The 17,128-nt window shown below is 41.2% G+C and overlaps 1 protein-coding gene across 1 annotated transcript; it reads left to right on the forward strand.

Moving 5' to 3' along the window:
• The first annotated feature begins 1,751 nt into the window (after window positions 1-1,751).
• On the forward strand, window positions 1,752-13,575 carry LOC134457478 (neurotensin receptor type 1-like). Its single transcript, XM_063209486.1, has 4 exons — window positions 1,752-2,333; window positions 9,432-9,618; window positions 10,632-10,716; window positions 13,269-13,575. The coding sequence occupies exons 1-4, from the start codon at window positions 1,752-1,754 to the stop codon at window positions 13,573-13,575; spliced, it is 1,161 nt and encodes a 386-aa protein (XP_063065556.1).
• The last annotated feature ends 3,553 nt before the right edge of the window (window positions 13,576-17,128 follow it).

The raw sequence follows: 17,128 nt of genomic DNA on the forward strand, positions 1-17,128 counted from the left end.
TGTTATTTCCATTAGCTTCAGACAACTTTGTGAGCATGTAAGTGGTTTGAAGCACAAAATCATTAAAATGTAAGTGCATTACCTAAATTTGTTGGAAAATCCATTATGACGAGATTTTGGGCATAATAAGATAATGATGTCATAATGACGTCATAATACCAGATAATTACACAAAAATTATGTCATTCATAGATGTCCATATGTAGATCATCTCCCCCAAGTTTCGTAGTCATACGGTATTCCGTTCATGAGTTGTGAGGGGGGGGTCAAAAGAGCCCCCCCCCCCAGGCCCAGGAATGCCAAAAAAGCCCAGTCTGAATAGGGTTAATGAAAAACTCAAATCTCAAGAGCCTGAATGCAGTGTCTATGTTGCTCCAGGCACCTATAGGTCAATGCAGCGTATATGCATCATCAGGCTTCAATGGCTTAATGAACCAAACTCTGGCTTGTGTGCCAGGTATCACTTTCTTAATAAACTTATCAGACAGCTATCACACATCAATGCGTAGCAAAAATCCATGTTAGGACATGATGCCTTATCAAATCTATTCACATGCCACTGGGTGAAATCCCCTCCACAGGCAAGGCAAACGACCTCAGGCACACACGCTCACACACACACACACACACACACACACACACACACACACACACACACACACACACACACACACACACACACACACACACAGAGACGCAAAAAAGCAATTCCAAAGGCCTGGTATAAATGCCTGCTTTCATGGATTTCAAACCATATGATACAGTTTATGCCATGGGCTCTGTGTACCCTGCTTATTCCTAAAGTAATCGCTTAATATGCACTATGATGGTGCTACTGATGATGTTGGCAATTATGAACCAATGTACAAAATCATGTGATTAAGTCAATGCAACGTCAATGCTGTCCAAAGAGTATGATGTTACACGTCAGCAGTGCAATAACGATTGCCATGAAATGATGTGCCAATGCTATGACACACTGTCGTACTATATATCTTGTACTTGGCCCTAGTAGTACTTTAACATTACACCAGGTCTCTTTTCCCTGCTGCAATCAGTGTCAAGGTCAATGGGACTGTGAGGAAGGGGATAGCAAAACGGTTTAAAGCCATCTTTTTTTTAACACAGGGACAAAGTGATCTTTGTTTGCTGGTGAGTGATTGCACTACGCTATCATCTGGATAAACAAAAGGGCACGGTAGGCTTTGATTGAACCCTTCCCTTGATGTGATTACACCAAGCAAACAAAGCCATGCCACAAAAATAAAATTAAAAATGAAACAAATAAATAAACAAATAAATAAATACAGCCTTCAAAGTGCCAGTAATGCACTTGGTTTGTATATCATGTCCAATTTATATAATTGTGAGACAGGTGTTTATAATTGTATAGGCTAACTGTTCTGATATCGAATGTGATAATGAAATAGGCCTATATAAAAACGACCTGGTATGAGATACCTATAAGACATTAATTACTTAATTGTTTTTAGGCTTAATTAAAAAAAAAAAGAACAAAAACACTTTCCCTGTTTAGAATGACTGTGGCAAGATACCTCGTCAGTGTGTTTGTCATCGCAACCCTGCGCGTCTCTTCACCGCCGGAGATCTTTGAGCGCAAAGCTTTCTGGTTATTACGCACGACATATGTAAGAGGATCGTTGATCTTCGGATACACTGCATTTGCTTTGCAAGACAATTTTGTGTTTTACTTAAGCGCTGTAGCACTGTTGTCTTGGAACTGGTCACAGATGATTCATACAACGAACGCTAGTTATTTGATCGACGAAGATTATTTGGATGTGAACACGGACATCTATTCCAAACTGTTGGTAACTGTGATTTACGCGGCGCTTTTTGTTGTCGGCTGCCTGGGAAACTCCGTAACGCTGTATATTATGTGCAAGAGGGACTCGCCGCAGAATTTACAAAGTACTGTGCACTATCACTTGACCAGTCTGGCTGCCTCCGACCTCCTCATCCTCATTCTGTGCATGCCGGTGGAGCTGTACAACTTCATTTGGGTCCATCACCCATGGGCTTTCGGGGACGTCGTCTGCAGAGGCTATTACTTCCTCCGGGATGGATGTTCATACGCCACCGCGCTCAACATCGCCAGCCTCAGCATGGAGCGGTACATGGCACTGTGCCACCCGTTTAGGGCGAAGAGAGTTGTTTCAAGGGGACGCACCCGGAGGCTCATATGCGGGCTTTGGTTGGCATCGTTTCTTCTCGCGTCCTCCATGCTATTCGTCATGGGTCAGCACAACATGGGGCACGAAATGATTTGTACAACCATCGTGTCAACAGCAACCGTCAAAATCGTGCTACAGGTTGGTCAACTTGACAAGTCTCAAACAAACAGACATAAAAGCGTCTGTTTCCAAAGCTTCTGTTTTTCCAATTCATGATGAAAATGTTTCCATGTTTGAGGTATTACACACTGCACATTTTTTACTTTTTTCAGTGTGCAGTAGTATATTATGTCCAAAATACTTATAGTGTGGTAGTCTAATAGGCTACTGCTGTAATGAAGGACATATTACAGCAGTTTTTTTTTTATAATGTAGCCCAGCTTTTAAAAAATATGTTAAACATGGAATCTGCATTATAAGTTAAGCATGGTCCTTAAGTTTAACACGATAATTAACTGCCTTAATGTAACATTAATTAGGTCAATATGTCATGCCATATTTTCTGCCTTAAATGTATATCTTCTGAACATTTGTATAAATTACAGAAAAGTTCATAGTGAACACAATTTGGTCTCTTTAACTCAAACAACACCAACACCATTTGGAAAATAAACAGACACCCCCTTGAACCCAAGTATGAAAACATAACAAACAAACAAATGGATGTAATACTTTGACTTTCCACCTGGTGATGTGAATGCAGATTACTGTAGGCTACAAGCATAGCTCCCATTGACTCTCCCTCTGTGCATGGCAACCCTAATGCGTTTCATGCAGTCCTGAAATAACACTGACAAGGACCCCATTCGGTCTGACAGGAGTGGGCAGCCATTTCTGACCAGATGCATGGCCTTAAACTTGGCTGCTAATGAGCATTTGGGTGTTAATTAAATGACCCTGGACTCCTTGGCTATGCCTGTTATTTGAAACACTTTCCGAGTCATTCAAGGGCACTGACCATTGGCTGCGGAATGCATTTCGAGCATGTCCAGTAGGCCCTACCTACAGTACCTACAGGCCCTGTAACAAATATCCAGGTTTGATACCCATGTTCTCATAGCATATAAAGTGTACAGTTTCACATAAAATGCTCAAAACACCATACCAGTGTATTTCCTTTTACGTGAAGAGGTTTAACTCCAGGTATTTAAATGTTGCAGTAGCCTACATCGCATTACACAAGTACCCAAAATAGAAAGTGCAGTGGATACAGCACACCTCATAAAACTATAGACATCTGTGCAGAAAACAGCATACAGTCCACTAAGACGCATTCCAGCATCAGAGATACATGTAATAATAATAATAATAATAATAATAATAATAATAATAATAATAATAATAATAATAATTGTATTTATATAGCACTATATCATACAAAGCATGAAGCTCAGAGTGCTTAACAAATTGTAAAAACATCAATGTTAAAGATGGAGTTAAAAAGAGAAGTAGAAAGGAGAGACAGAAACAAGAGAGAATAGCAAAAAGACGAAAGAAGAAGACATAGATAGAGATCGTAGAGGCATAAGGTCCACACAGGTTGGGCCCAGGTTTCTTAGAAGCATAAGGTCCACAGTAGTTGGGTCCAGAATAGGTGATAGATAGTCACACTGAATTTGGGCGCTCAGATGTGGCCCCTGTTGGCAACAGGGGTGAGGAAAAACTCCCGTTATCACTTGATTCATTTATATGATTGATTTGTTTATATACATATAAAGTGCTGTCCAAACGTTAATGTATATTCAATGATACAATGGAGTGCCATTGTGTAACTCCATCCCAGTGTAGAGTTTTGTTCATGTGAGTTCATGTTAAGTTCATTTGAAGAAACCTTTAGGCACCCATCATCCCATATACATAGTCACATGGAGGGAAACCCGGCAGGGGGGTGGGGGGCACAAATGGCTCAATTGTCCCAGGCCCAGGGAGATAGGGGGCCAAGTATTTGGTCCTCATTACGTCAAACGTTTTTTTTGAGTGGGGGCCCATTCTAATGGCTTTGTCCTGGGGCCCAGCCAAAGATCTCAGTGACCCAGAACACATGAAGGGCATAAGGTCAAACTCGTATCTCATCCTCTCTGCATCCTCATCTTATCTATTTTATCATGACAGCTGGACTGGATGCTGCACGCCTTACATTTCTTCACATGCTCTGTGACCTTTTGGGAAACTCCTGAACTCTGTGATGTGTGTCGAAATGTTTGTTGACACACTCTGGGGCCTTTCTTGTGACTGCTGGTTGTGTGCCTGTAGGATTCTTCAGGGTACATGCTCCGAACTGGGCTACATGTATATCTATACCCTTATTACAATAGAAATATTGTAGTTACAATAGAAATATTGCAATAAGGCATTACATTACTTAAGTTAGTACTTAAGTAACATTGTGTGTGTGTGTGTGTGTGTGTGTGTGTGTGTGTGTGTGTGTGTGTGTGTGTGTGTGTGTGTGTGTGTGTGTGTGTGTGTGTGTGTGTGTGTGTGTGTGTGTGTGTGTGTGTGTGTGTGTGTGTGTGTCATACACACAAGTTCATGCATTCTGGATGCGACAAATGTTTGCCCATCTAAATGTGGTGATGTACGAATGTAGCAATAGGTATTCTTTCATGAACTCTGATTGTTGACCCTATGCTGTAGTATTGATTCAAATGTACGGACCTTGCTGTACTACATAAGCAATGACTAATCTTTGCCTATTTTAATGTGGTGACGATTGCTTATTTATTGATCAAGCACGCTTACATAAACAAGTTAGGCTATTTACATTTACCAAGCATATTTGAAATAATTTCTTGCACTTGTGTGGTAGTACTTTCCCCACTCTTCCTTTGTGATATGTGCAACCTCTTGACCATTTGCAGGATTCCTTGTTGGCAGTCGTGGCCTGGTTAAGGACCGGGCTTTAGATCAGAGTGTTGCAAGTTCAAATCCCTCACGTCCACTCCATAGCTAAGGTGCTCCAGGGACTGTAACAATATCCTATAATAAATTGTAAGTTGCTTTGGATAAAACTGCCAACTAAGTGTAATGTATTCCCAGATAGCTAGCAAAAACGGGCATTCCCAGACAGTTCCATCACTATTGTGAAAGAGGAACAAGTTGTAGCAGGTCGCTTTTTAGAGCAGTTAAGTGGGGAGTGGTCGCCGCTCATCTGTTTTGAAGGTGCAGGATTCAGTAGAAATATCTGAACAAAAAAGGAGACAATCCGCACACTTCAAGTTTTTTTTTGTGCAGAGCTTTACTGGACTTGCAAGCTTTCGGTGCTAGGCCTTCATCAGTCAGATTGCATACAAATAGTGCTTGTGGTTAATATACTTCATTAGTGGTACCTGTAATCAGTGGTGCAGCACTATAGTGGGGTCGTATTAGGCTCAGTCATTTCAAATTGGTGTTAAAGTTTGGATTTCACTTCCAAGTTGAAGTTTAGGGTCTATAGAACAATTTGAGTTCGAGTGTCAAACACACAGATAACAAAATGGCCTGCGGGGGGCGCTCTAAAATATATAAACTGCTATAACTGCTATTACAAATTTAACATATGAGGTATGCATGGATTCAGCATGAAGAGGAGAAGCCGGTGAGCTAAGTATTCGGTTACCAGATTCAAGGCACATTATGTAATAAACACACTTTTAGCCTATGGACAGCAAAATCCGGGCTTTTTTAAGATAAAGGGTGGAAATGCCCTCAAAGGTGCAAAACATCATTTATTGTTACAAGCTACTGTAAATGAAGCCTGGGTTATAACTTAACTTGATTTGTTCAGAATATCCCTGAAGCACACTGATACTTAGGATACCTACACAAATATGGCTGCATAAAGCCTATGTCATACTTAGCACCCAACTTGCAACTTTGAGTTTATGAATTTAGGATCATGAGTACCAGCTTTTTTTCAATCAAGCCATCATTTTATTCACAAAAAACTTTATATCTAAGATAAAGTAAATCAATAATAATAATAATAATAATAATAATAATAATAATAATAATAATAATAATAATAATAATAATAATAATAATAATAATAATAATAATAATAATGATAAGGATAATGATGATGATGATATATACTATGAGGAACAACACTATCTAACATTTATCCCAATACTCCACTCTACAATAACTATGACAGAGAACAGATACAATAACAGTCAGTGGTCAGTCTTAGAAATTGCATGTGCACTTGCACAGACGTGTGCACTTAAACTCTGCCTTCATGCACTTGAAACAAGATCTGGCAGGTCTATTTGTACAAGTACTTGTACAGCTGCACTTCACCTCTAGTCCAAATCTGGGAACTGTCCATTTGTTACCAGATTGGCAGGCATTTCTGGCAAATGCAGATAATAAGGCAGAATGTTTTTTTATTCCTGTCAACTGTGTTGGTAACAAATGGACAGTTCCCAGATGACAGAGATGTCTTCATAACAGCAGATGATTGTGTCTTCCATGTATGAAATAGTCCTATAGTATTATTCAGTATGCTTGCCAAAGGCCTCTGCTTGCCCCCAGCAAACATACTAATTGTTGTCCGACAGTGTATTATTTAGTATGCTTGCGGGAAAGCATACTAATTGTTTATCGACAGTTTATTATTATTCTACATTTTCCATTCACCTCCATTCATTAGTATGGTGGCTTTGAATCGTTGCAGCGTTAGAGATAGAGACACGGTTTGAGTGTCAAAACGAACAGCTCGAAAAGGGCTCAAGGTGGTGTATTTTTCGCTGGCCTACCCCCTTTCATTCGTTCACCAGACTCATTTTCCTCAGTTTTCTCTCTGTTTCCCCCCTCATTGAAATGAATGGTAGAATGGTCAAGATGATGTCACAAACTGTGGCAGTTAGAGTGAGAGGTGACCTGTCCTGGGTTTTTTAATAGAATAAAATAAACCGCTTCACCTTTCGACTAGATAAAGGCCTTGTCAGAGAGGTCTTGGATCTGAATACAAATTGTGTTAAGATCATTAGCCAACTCTTAAAAATGTTTGAGAGAGAGCAGTTTTAAAATCCCTATGATGTGACCCCATTCACTTAGAAAAAAAGTGTGAACAGCTCCGCACATAGGCCTGAATATGTCCACTTTTTGACTGAACCATTTGGCCTAGTATAGTGATCTCAGCTTTGACATGAAGAACAGGGTTATGCCATTTGTGTGTCAATATCATCTGACAACTTGCAAAACTTTTGGAGATAAATCTGCACATATTACTCAGCTATTGACTGCCAAACTGTCACCTTTAGAATCTTCATTCATCAGACACACACATGCAGCCTTGTAGAACCTGGACAACCGTGGCCTAATATGCTGCTGTGGCCACTCTATACAGTAAGTGGTAGTAGTGGCCTACTGGGTATCAGGTGTTGGTCTGTCAGAGGGTTGCAGGTTCGAATTCCACCCTTACCTCTCCCTACCCACCCATTGCTGAAAGGCACTTGAAGCATCTCCATACATGCACGCACCAGCACAAACACACACACACACACACACACACACACACACACACACACACACACACACACACACACACACACACACACACACACACACACACACACACACACACACACACACACACACACACACACAGCTCTATCTCTCTCTTTCCCTCGTGTTTCTGTGTGTGTATACGACAGCTCTGTATGTGTGTGTGTGTGCAGAAGCTGTAAGCAATAGCATTGTCTCTGCGGAAATGCAGTCTTAATAATAATAATAATAATAATAATAATAATAATAATAATAATAATAATAATAATAATATTGATTTATTTTCTTCCAGATATAATTGTTTTGTGATTTTATGTGTTAATAGAATATGGCTTGATTGAAAAAAGCTGGTACTCATAATCCTAAATTCATAAACTCAGTTGCAAGCTGGGTCGTAAATATCACATAGGCTTTATGCAGCCATATTTGTGTATAGGTATCCTAGGTATCTTTGTGCTTCAGGGATATTCTGAACAAATCAAGTTGAATGATGTTCCAGGCTTTATTTACAATAGCTTGTAACAATAAATTATGTTTCATTGCAACTTTGAGGGCATTTCCACCCTTTATTTAAAAAAAAAAACCCTGATTTTTGCTGTCCATGGGCTAGAAGTGTGTTTATTACATAGTGTGTCTTTAATCTGGTGACCAAATACTTACCTCACCAAGTTCCCCTCTTAATGCCGAATCCATACATACCTCATATGTCAAATTTGGTTAAACTAATCAAAAGTTATAGCAGTTTATACATTTTAGAGCGCCCCCCGCAGGCCATTTTGTTATCTGTGTGCTTGACACTCGAACTCAAATTGTTCTATAGACCCTAAACTTAAACTTGGAAGTGAAAACCAAACTTTAACACCAATTTGAAATGACTGAGAAAAATTGCACATGCCTACGACTCCACTACTATGAGTCAGTGGAGCATTCTGGGAAAGTGAAAGACAAACATGAAACATACAAAAAGGGATGCACACGTTGCTGCACATGTCGAATACATGACAACATGATCTGAGGAAGGCCACAGGCTGAAACGTTATCACATTAAAACATTACTGTCACATCAGAGTGTGTGGTGGCACCTTCTTGTCTTATTAACTCAAGGGTACTGGAGTCTTGAGTACCAGCAGGCCTGGACTGGTAATCTGGCATACAGACCATTTCCCGGTGAGTAAGAGTCCTCAGGGACCGATGCTGTTGGTTTTTTGTAATTCCTTACAGGATGGCCCACAATTTAGAGGCCCTCAAGACATGGCTGGGTTGTTGTGACGGGTCCACGGCCAGCTAAATGTGTTGCACACTCCGAATACATGACTATGTGATCTGGAAGGCCACTGGACAAAAATTGTAAACCACATTAAAGCATCGTTGTCACATATTCTGAGTGTGCATGGCACCTTTTTGCCTTTTTTATCTGAAAGGCAGTCCATTTGACACAGGGAAGCTGACAGAGTGGACAAAGCGGTCAGTTGTCCCAGGCCCAGAGACAAAAGGGGCCCAGAACTGGATTCTTATTACATTGCATGTTTTGGGTGGGGGGCCCTATCAGATGGCCTTGTCCTGGGCTCAGCCAAAGCTGTCAGCGGCCCTGAGTCTTGAGCATTGGACAACAGCCCTCAAGACTTGCCTGTGTGTGTGTGTGTGTGTGTGTGTGTGTGTGTGTGTGTGTGTGTGTGTGTGTGTGTGTGTGTGTGTGTGTGTGTGTGTGTGTGTGTGTGTGTGTGTGTGTGTGTGTGTGTGTTGTAACAGGTCAACGCCCTGCTGTCATTCGTGGTGCCGATCACCGTGGTCTCCATCCTCAACTGGCTAATTGGCCGCCAGCTGCAGAGTCTCTCCCAGCAGGCTCTGCTCCACCGCCCCGGCAGTCCGCTGGCGTCGGGCAATGTCACGGAGGGTGCACGCACCCGATCGCTGCGCCACAGCGTGACTGTCCTCCGTGAGTGGGTTGCATATCCTTGATGTTCTTCGCATGAGAATGTAGTAGTACGGTAGTGATTTAGCGGGTGCTGTGGCGCAGTGCCCTAAGGCCCTGACCATAAATGGGATTGCATGCCCACCGGGACCCCGCTTTGAGTCTGACCTGCCAGGGTCATTTCTCAACCCTATCCAGTCTCTACAGACTCCTCTACCCTGTCTCCTCTCACACTGTCCTATTCATAATAAAGTAATCACAAGTCCGACAGTCGGACAAAGATGTGTCCGATGGCGGCGAGGATCGTGTTTTGGCCGATTTAAAGAATGTGTTTCAGACGGACAGACTGACGAACCAACAGACCGACGGACGGACGGATATCTTATAGACATGCTAGGACACATCTAAAAAGAGAAAGTAACAATTTAACTAAACAGTAAAGGCCCCCTATCTCGAACTAATCATTTTGAAAACCCTTCACTGTATCCAGACAAATCATCTGAATCAAATTACTGTATGTGTTAAGGCCTTTTCCACGTTGATCAGAAAATGATAGGGTTTCTTTTTTAGGTTTCTAACAAACAATCAACCACAATCTGTTAGAGCTAAACCACATCTAGAAGATGTCATGCTGTGCTCTACTTGGCGCCACAAGTGTAGTCATCGCTTTAAATGTTAGAATTGGTTTTGCTTAGTGCATGTGAATCTGAAAAAATAAAATAATCAAAGCTGGCTGGCTGTTAAGATCAGAATATCAACAATCAAGATCAAGGACCACTTTGATTTGAAGTGCTATTGCTCGCGTGAGGGCAGCTGCATGCTGGGCTCTCCTAACATACAACACAGTACTTCATAGTCTAAGAGTGTGTGTAGGAAAAGCAGTAGGCCTATGTATTGTTCCACTCATATCTGTTCCCATGGAGTTAGGATGTATTGGTGTATTTCCATACTTATATACTTATACATTAATAAACTACTGTATATATACTATATAGCTCAGTTTTGCTTGATTGTATGTATTTTGTGTGTTTGGACAGGTGTGGTGGTGGTTGCTTTCATCATATGCTGGTTGCCTTATCACATACGCCGCCTTATGTTTTGCTACATTAGCGAATGGTCACAGTAAGTAGCGTTCCCTTTGATATGATGGGTTGAAGACACCAGCAATATGTGCTCTACCTTTAGTTTTAAACCATGTCAGGCTGTTTTTATTGCACGTTTATGTCATAGAATTTTATATTGTGTTGTATTCAATTCTAACTGATATTTCAACCTGAATTACAAGTATAAAGGTGCTACTATAGCCTACCTCTCTATTTTATATGAAATATCAGTCATAACACAGGAAAAAGCATCTAACCATATCTGCATAAATATTATGTTCTTATGGTCGAATACATGCTCAGTGCTCAATTGGCGTTCAAGGTTATGCAATCATGAACATTTGTCTGTCTTTGACATGTGGGGTCGTTCATCACAGCTAATATATTCAGATAAACAGTCAAAGTCAAAGTGTACTTTATCGGCCAAAATCTATATAACAGGCGTTAGCAGGGTAGTTTTATTTTTCTCTCTCTCTCTCTCTCTCTCTCTCTCTCTCTCTCTCTCTCTCTCTCTCTCTCTCTCTCTCTCTCACACTCTCACACACACACACACACACACACACACACACACACACACACACACACACACACACACACACACACACACACACACACACACACACACACAAACAGACACACACACACACACACACACACACACACACACACACACACACACACACACACACACACACACACGCACACACACACACAGAGTGTGCCGTAATACTGATACAGACATGTACATACAATAAATAGAGGAAGTAATCTCTCTCTTTTCCAACCTTTCGTGCGTTCGTGCCCTCTTGACTGAATTTCTTTCTTTAACATAAACTGACAGATACAACACAGACGATTGATTAACAGGACTGCACTCCAGAAGATCTGAGGAATGTTAAAAAAAAAAAACTTGAGTACTGACCTTGAGAATTTTATACGTGCATCTGAAATATTCATAGAGTGAGAAGGAGAAGGAGTGGCGAAGGAGTCTGATGGAGTGAAGATTGACTAGCCTGCTGCCACCAGTCACTAAATGACCTTTCTTGTATTACATGGACATATTAAAAACAAGGCCCACGCATAGCAGCATGAGTGCCTTCTTCAGGGCAGGGGCCTTGTTTTTAATATGTCCATGTAGGACTTGTCATATTAATAAAGACATTTTAATTTGGAGTGCCTTAGTCAGAGAATTCATTCTCATTTTTTGATCCTGGAAGTACTATACCTTGGACTAAAGAGCACCCAAACCCAAGAAGCCAACAAACAATCTGGATAAGAGCACGCCATACTCTACAAACGGACCTTTCTTGTATGTTTGAAAATGTGTTTGAATAGCCACTCCACCTATCAAACAAAGAATAGGTATTAGATTGGCAGAGGCCAGGCAGAGCGATCCCGACGACAGATGTGAAGTCATGATGTGAAATAATTGTCAAACAGCATGCATGTGCTTTCTTTTATACATTATATATCGACTTATGGAATTCCAAGTACAACTGTGTGACGTCAAGAATCCTCTCAACAGGGTCCCATTTTACAGAGTGGCTGTACAGGGTTCCATTTTACAGAATGACTGATAGATTGGACACCAGTTGAGCGGATTCAAAGCATATTCCACAGTTGATTTGTTGTTGTATGACTGGAATGCCTGGCTAGAAATAGGTCAGCTGTTTTTATTTTAACTTTTTTTGTCCTGGTATCAGCTAATGCTGTGAGTAGCCCTGTTGTCATCTTTGGAAAGGCAATGTTGTACAGATTCATATGACATATATGACATAAAGACTATACTAAAATTACTAGAAGTATACTAAAAGTATACATGCTCAACTTTAGATATTACATTTGATCGCAACAAAGAAAAACCTTTCAAAGGATCTAGACAAGGCGGAAGGCATCTGTTGTCAAGGTCTTAAATTCAAGATTTTGGACATACATAGCTGCCACATACACACAACACTGATACACATGACGCCAAAAAACAATAAACAAAACAAAAACACATACAGACAAACATACATAGCCTACATAAAGTGCCATCATAGAGATAGTGCATATCTATTACAGCCTCCTACACACATTCATGGCAAATACATGGCAATGGCTTTATATATAAATATAAAGTGTTGGGGGAAACACTGGTCTTCACTAATTCTCTCCCCACTCTCTGCCTTCCACTCTGTAATGTTATCCCCTGATCTCCACCCTTAAATCCCATTTGCTTGTCCACACAGTTAGAAAATTGGATGTCAATATTTCTGGGTAAACATATTTAAATCCAAATACAGTATTTTCAACACTGTAGAGAGTCAAATTACTCTCTGATTAGCCAAAAGTCAGTGTGAAATTCTGCAGGTGGCCAGTGTAATTTCAACTGTATAGCTCTTAATATCTACACATTGTATTGAATCAACACTGAGAATGTTACACTGATGAAAACATAAGATAAAATGCTATTTTAGAGTGAGACCAAATGTTATCTGAAAAAGTTAATTTACAACTCTTGAGAGAGATGGCAAAGTTACTTCCAAGTGTCTTAGAGTTAATACCACTGATGTTTTTACTGTGGCACAGACACCTGTATGACTTCTACCACTACTTCTACATGGTGACCAACGTGCTCTTCTACGTCAGCTCAGCCGTCAACCCTGTGCTCTACAACTTGGTCTCGGCCAACTTTCGCCGCCTCTTCCTCTCCACCCTCCGCTCCTCCTGCGCGCCGAGCTGCCCCGAGACAGAGCAGGGCCAGGCAGGCAGCAAGCGGCTCCACGACCCCCAGGATCCAGCCCCTTCCACTGGGGCGCTTGACCCTCCACAGCACAGCACAACGCAGCAGACCGTCCTTCTGTTGACAGTAACCAAGGAAACACTGCCCTCCTGATCATACAGAGAAGGAGCATCTGATTTGAGGTTACTGTTTTGTTCTCTGAATGTTCAGTATGGTACCTGCTAAGTTGCTGATGCCCTTTTGTAAGGAAATTGCGAATGTGAGTTAGATGTTTTTTGTTTTTTTTACCTCCGCCAAGGAGGTTATGTTTTCGGTTGCGTTGGTTTGTCTGTTTGTCTGTTTGTTTGTCAGCAGGATAACTCAAAAAGTTACGAACGGATTTGGATGAAACTTGGTAATGACCCAAGGAACAAGTGATTAAATTCTAGAGGCGATCCGGATCACAAATCGCAACCAGGACTTTTAAAAAGATTCTTCACCATTGATGGCCTATAAATCTAGACGCCCATAGTGACCGCAAATTAAATTGTGGAGAGGGCGAATTTTGACATTGCAGTTTCTAACTCCACAAAAAGAAGGCAGGAGGACTGAATATGGTGTAACATAGTCAAATGTTTTATCAAACAGCTTCCTTGGCGGAAGTCTGCACTCTCTGAGTGCATTTCTAGTTTCTTAATATTTTTCCCTCTATAAATGTTTTTGCATGGCAAAGAATCTATATGTATGTCAGTATATTGCCTACTACTGTAAGTTGCTGGTGCCATTTTGTAAAGAAATTGTGTATGTGTGTTGGAGCATGAGGGTTGCTGCTGTTATTTTAATGTATTTTCCCCTGTACTTATAGTTGAATGGCAAAGAGAGGTTATTGCAGACTTCAAAATGTGCTCGGTCCCTCACAGTTCACACACTCAAACTGGCACTAGTATGTTTCCCAGTGATATACACACTAATGCACCAAGTGTAACAGAGGTGTTCCTGCACGGTTCGTCCCCCTCGGGGATGCAAATCTGCCACCTTGTCAACTACAGATGTACGGCAATGGGAGGTACAGCATAGAAATAATACATTGTATTAGTTCTATGGAGGCACAGTACGAGGGTGCTGAGCTAAAGGGCTGGTCCGATCATAACCCAACGCTACCGCACTGTATTGAGGCTTCGGGAGGAAGGTTTACTAATGTTCCACGCAGAACTCTGCGAGTGGGCCTCCATTACACTCTCCCCCCTAAACCTCACTCCCATCCCGGGTCAACGGCACCACTGTGACTGAGGTGTTCCTGTACAGGTCGTCCCCCTTGGGGACGCTAACCTGCCACCTTGTCAACTACATCTGTTCGGCAATGGGAGGCACAGTATGAGCGAGCTGAGCTAAAGGGCCGGTCCGATAGCCCAACGCTACCGCACTGTATTGAGGCTTCGGGAGGGAGGTTTACTAACATTCCACGCCAAACTCTGCTAGTTGGCCTCCGTTACACAAGTTCAGAGCATCTAGTTTGCAGTCTCACACTCTCAGTAGACCCAGTTGCTTCTGGTGAGCTGGCTTAGACTTCGAGCACTAGATGTCACCTTCAGCCCTTAGACTTCTTTCTAGAGATTGGATTTCCAGAGATATACAGTAACTCCTCATTCCCAAACATTGCACAACATGAGTGTACACGAGTTTACATTAGTTTACATAGCAAGTCAGTGGAGAGGATGGAACCGTTCATCACATTCACTGAGGATAGTGAAGTGTTTGCTAAAATAGCCTGCCATCGGACATTATCTGTTTATATTATATGGTTGTGACGTCATCAGTCGAATGCTCCATTCATTTCAACGGGGCTCCCCAACGTTCGCACGTCTGTTATTTTTCGATAACGGACGGGTTGGTCTATAACAGACCGCTGTCAATGGCAACAAGACTTTTCACTGCTAAAGCGACTTTTCAACAAGACTCTAATCAGCTGCTGTGATAGACAACACCTGTTGTCCTGGCTACCTAGCTGTTAGCGGTGTTCCACAACGGCACTGTTTTGTTTTGTGCAGCAACAATCTTTTGACATTAAAAACTATAATAGCCTAGACTTCACATTAAATAGGCCTAAAGAAATGTCCCCGCCATGTGTGAATCATTTAAGTATATCCATATAATAAGCGGGTTAACTTTCCGCTCCGCGTCGGGGTCTAAAGATTCTCTCTGTCGTGCTGCTATTCCACGGTAGCGACCTTCTCGCCGAACGTTAACCCTTACATATTAATCCAGGGCACTGCTGTCTTGGGATGCTGGGCTTTGTCATGGTATCAGCAAATATATTGTAATACCACCAGTGACTGGATGAGTGTGCACAGTTAATTTTGCCGTTTTAATTTAACAGAGTCAATTGATCATATTCTAGAGTATATTTGGTCCCAGAGTACTCTTGATTTAACACTGTATACTGTATATATTTTTACTGCATGTATCACCTTTTTCCCTGCGACTAGACTTCTTTTTGGAGCTTGAGTTTCCAGAGATATACTGGTAAAGTAATTCCTAGTTCCCAAACATTAGAGAACATGAGCGATGTTCAGTTGCTTTGGATAACATGACCTGGATGATCGGCAATCTTCATAGACAGAACCCCACGTAGTTGTTGGGGGACAGTGAGCCATTATACTAACTTCACTTAAATAAACTGTAGACATCATAAGTCATTAGGGAGTTTGGATCCATTCATTACATTCACAGAGGATAGTGAAGTGTTTGTTTAGAATTGCCTGCCACCTGACATTATCTGTGTTAGGGACCATTATCCGTGTAAGGGACCATTAGTGAAAGCCCACCTTGGAAATTCCCATTGTCATAGTGAAACAGTACTCCACTGCACACAGTGCTCACGGCACACAACAAAATTACATTTATGCCTCATCCATGCAAGGGAGTGGGGGGAGGGCACAACCTGGCAATCCTTGGGCTACAAGCTTGACACCCTAACCGCTTGCCAACAACTGATTATGTAATAACCTGTAAATCTGTGGACCAACCATGGCTTAATGGTTAAGGAGTCAGTGTTTAGGTCACAGGATTACAGGTTTGATTGCAATATTGCTCCAGGGCATGTAACCAACACCTTGTAATAAATGTAAGTTGCTTTGTATAAATGAGAAAAGTGTAAGGTAATGCAATGTAATCATTTGTCTGAGATGGACAATTGGCTTATTGTGTTTGTAATCGGAACTGTGAAGTGTAACCTGTTTGGGGATCTGTAAACTTTGTGAGACTATACTGATGATATTCGGATCAATATGATTTTTATTTTGCTGAGTTCAAGAGAGTCCTTGTGCACACGTCTGCAGTAATGGTGCAGCTGTGAGGCAGGAAAAGCTGAACAACCAAGAAAATTCAGAAGACACCGCACTCTGCTTACTGTTATTTTTCTTACTTTGTTTTTTGGGAGCAAACGGGAACAATTTTTAAAAAAGTTTGTTGCTCTTCACTTCTTCCTATCATTCTGTTGATGTTGAAATAAACATATACTGTAATTATGATATTGTAATTATGTTGAACAAAATGCTTCTCCTTTTGTGGTAGAACAAAAAAATGTGATGTCAGTAAGCGAAAGCTGTATTCTGTGGAAATACACTCACGTGATACAAAACTTAGACAACCTCTTAAAGAATTTAGTTGAAATCTGATTAATCAGGTATTTTCCTTCTTTGTCTTATACAATACAGTAGACTGCTTC

This window comes from Engraulis encrasicolus, chromosome 10, assembly GCF_034702125.1.
Source record: "Engraulis encrasicolus isolate BLACKSEA-1 chromosome 10, IST_EnEncr_1.0, whole genome shotgun sequence".
Taxonomy (NCBI): Eukaryota; Metazoa; Chordata; class Actinopteri; order Clupeiformes; family Engraulidae; genus Engraulis; species Engraulis encrasicolus.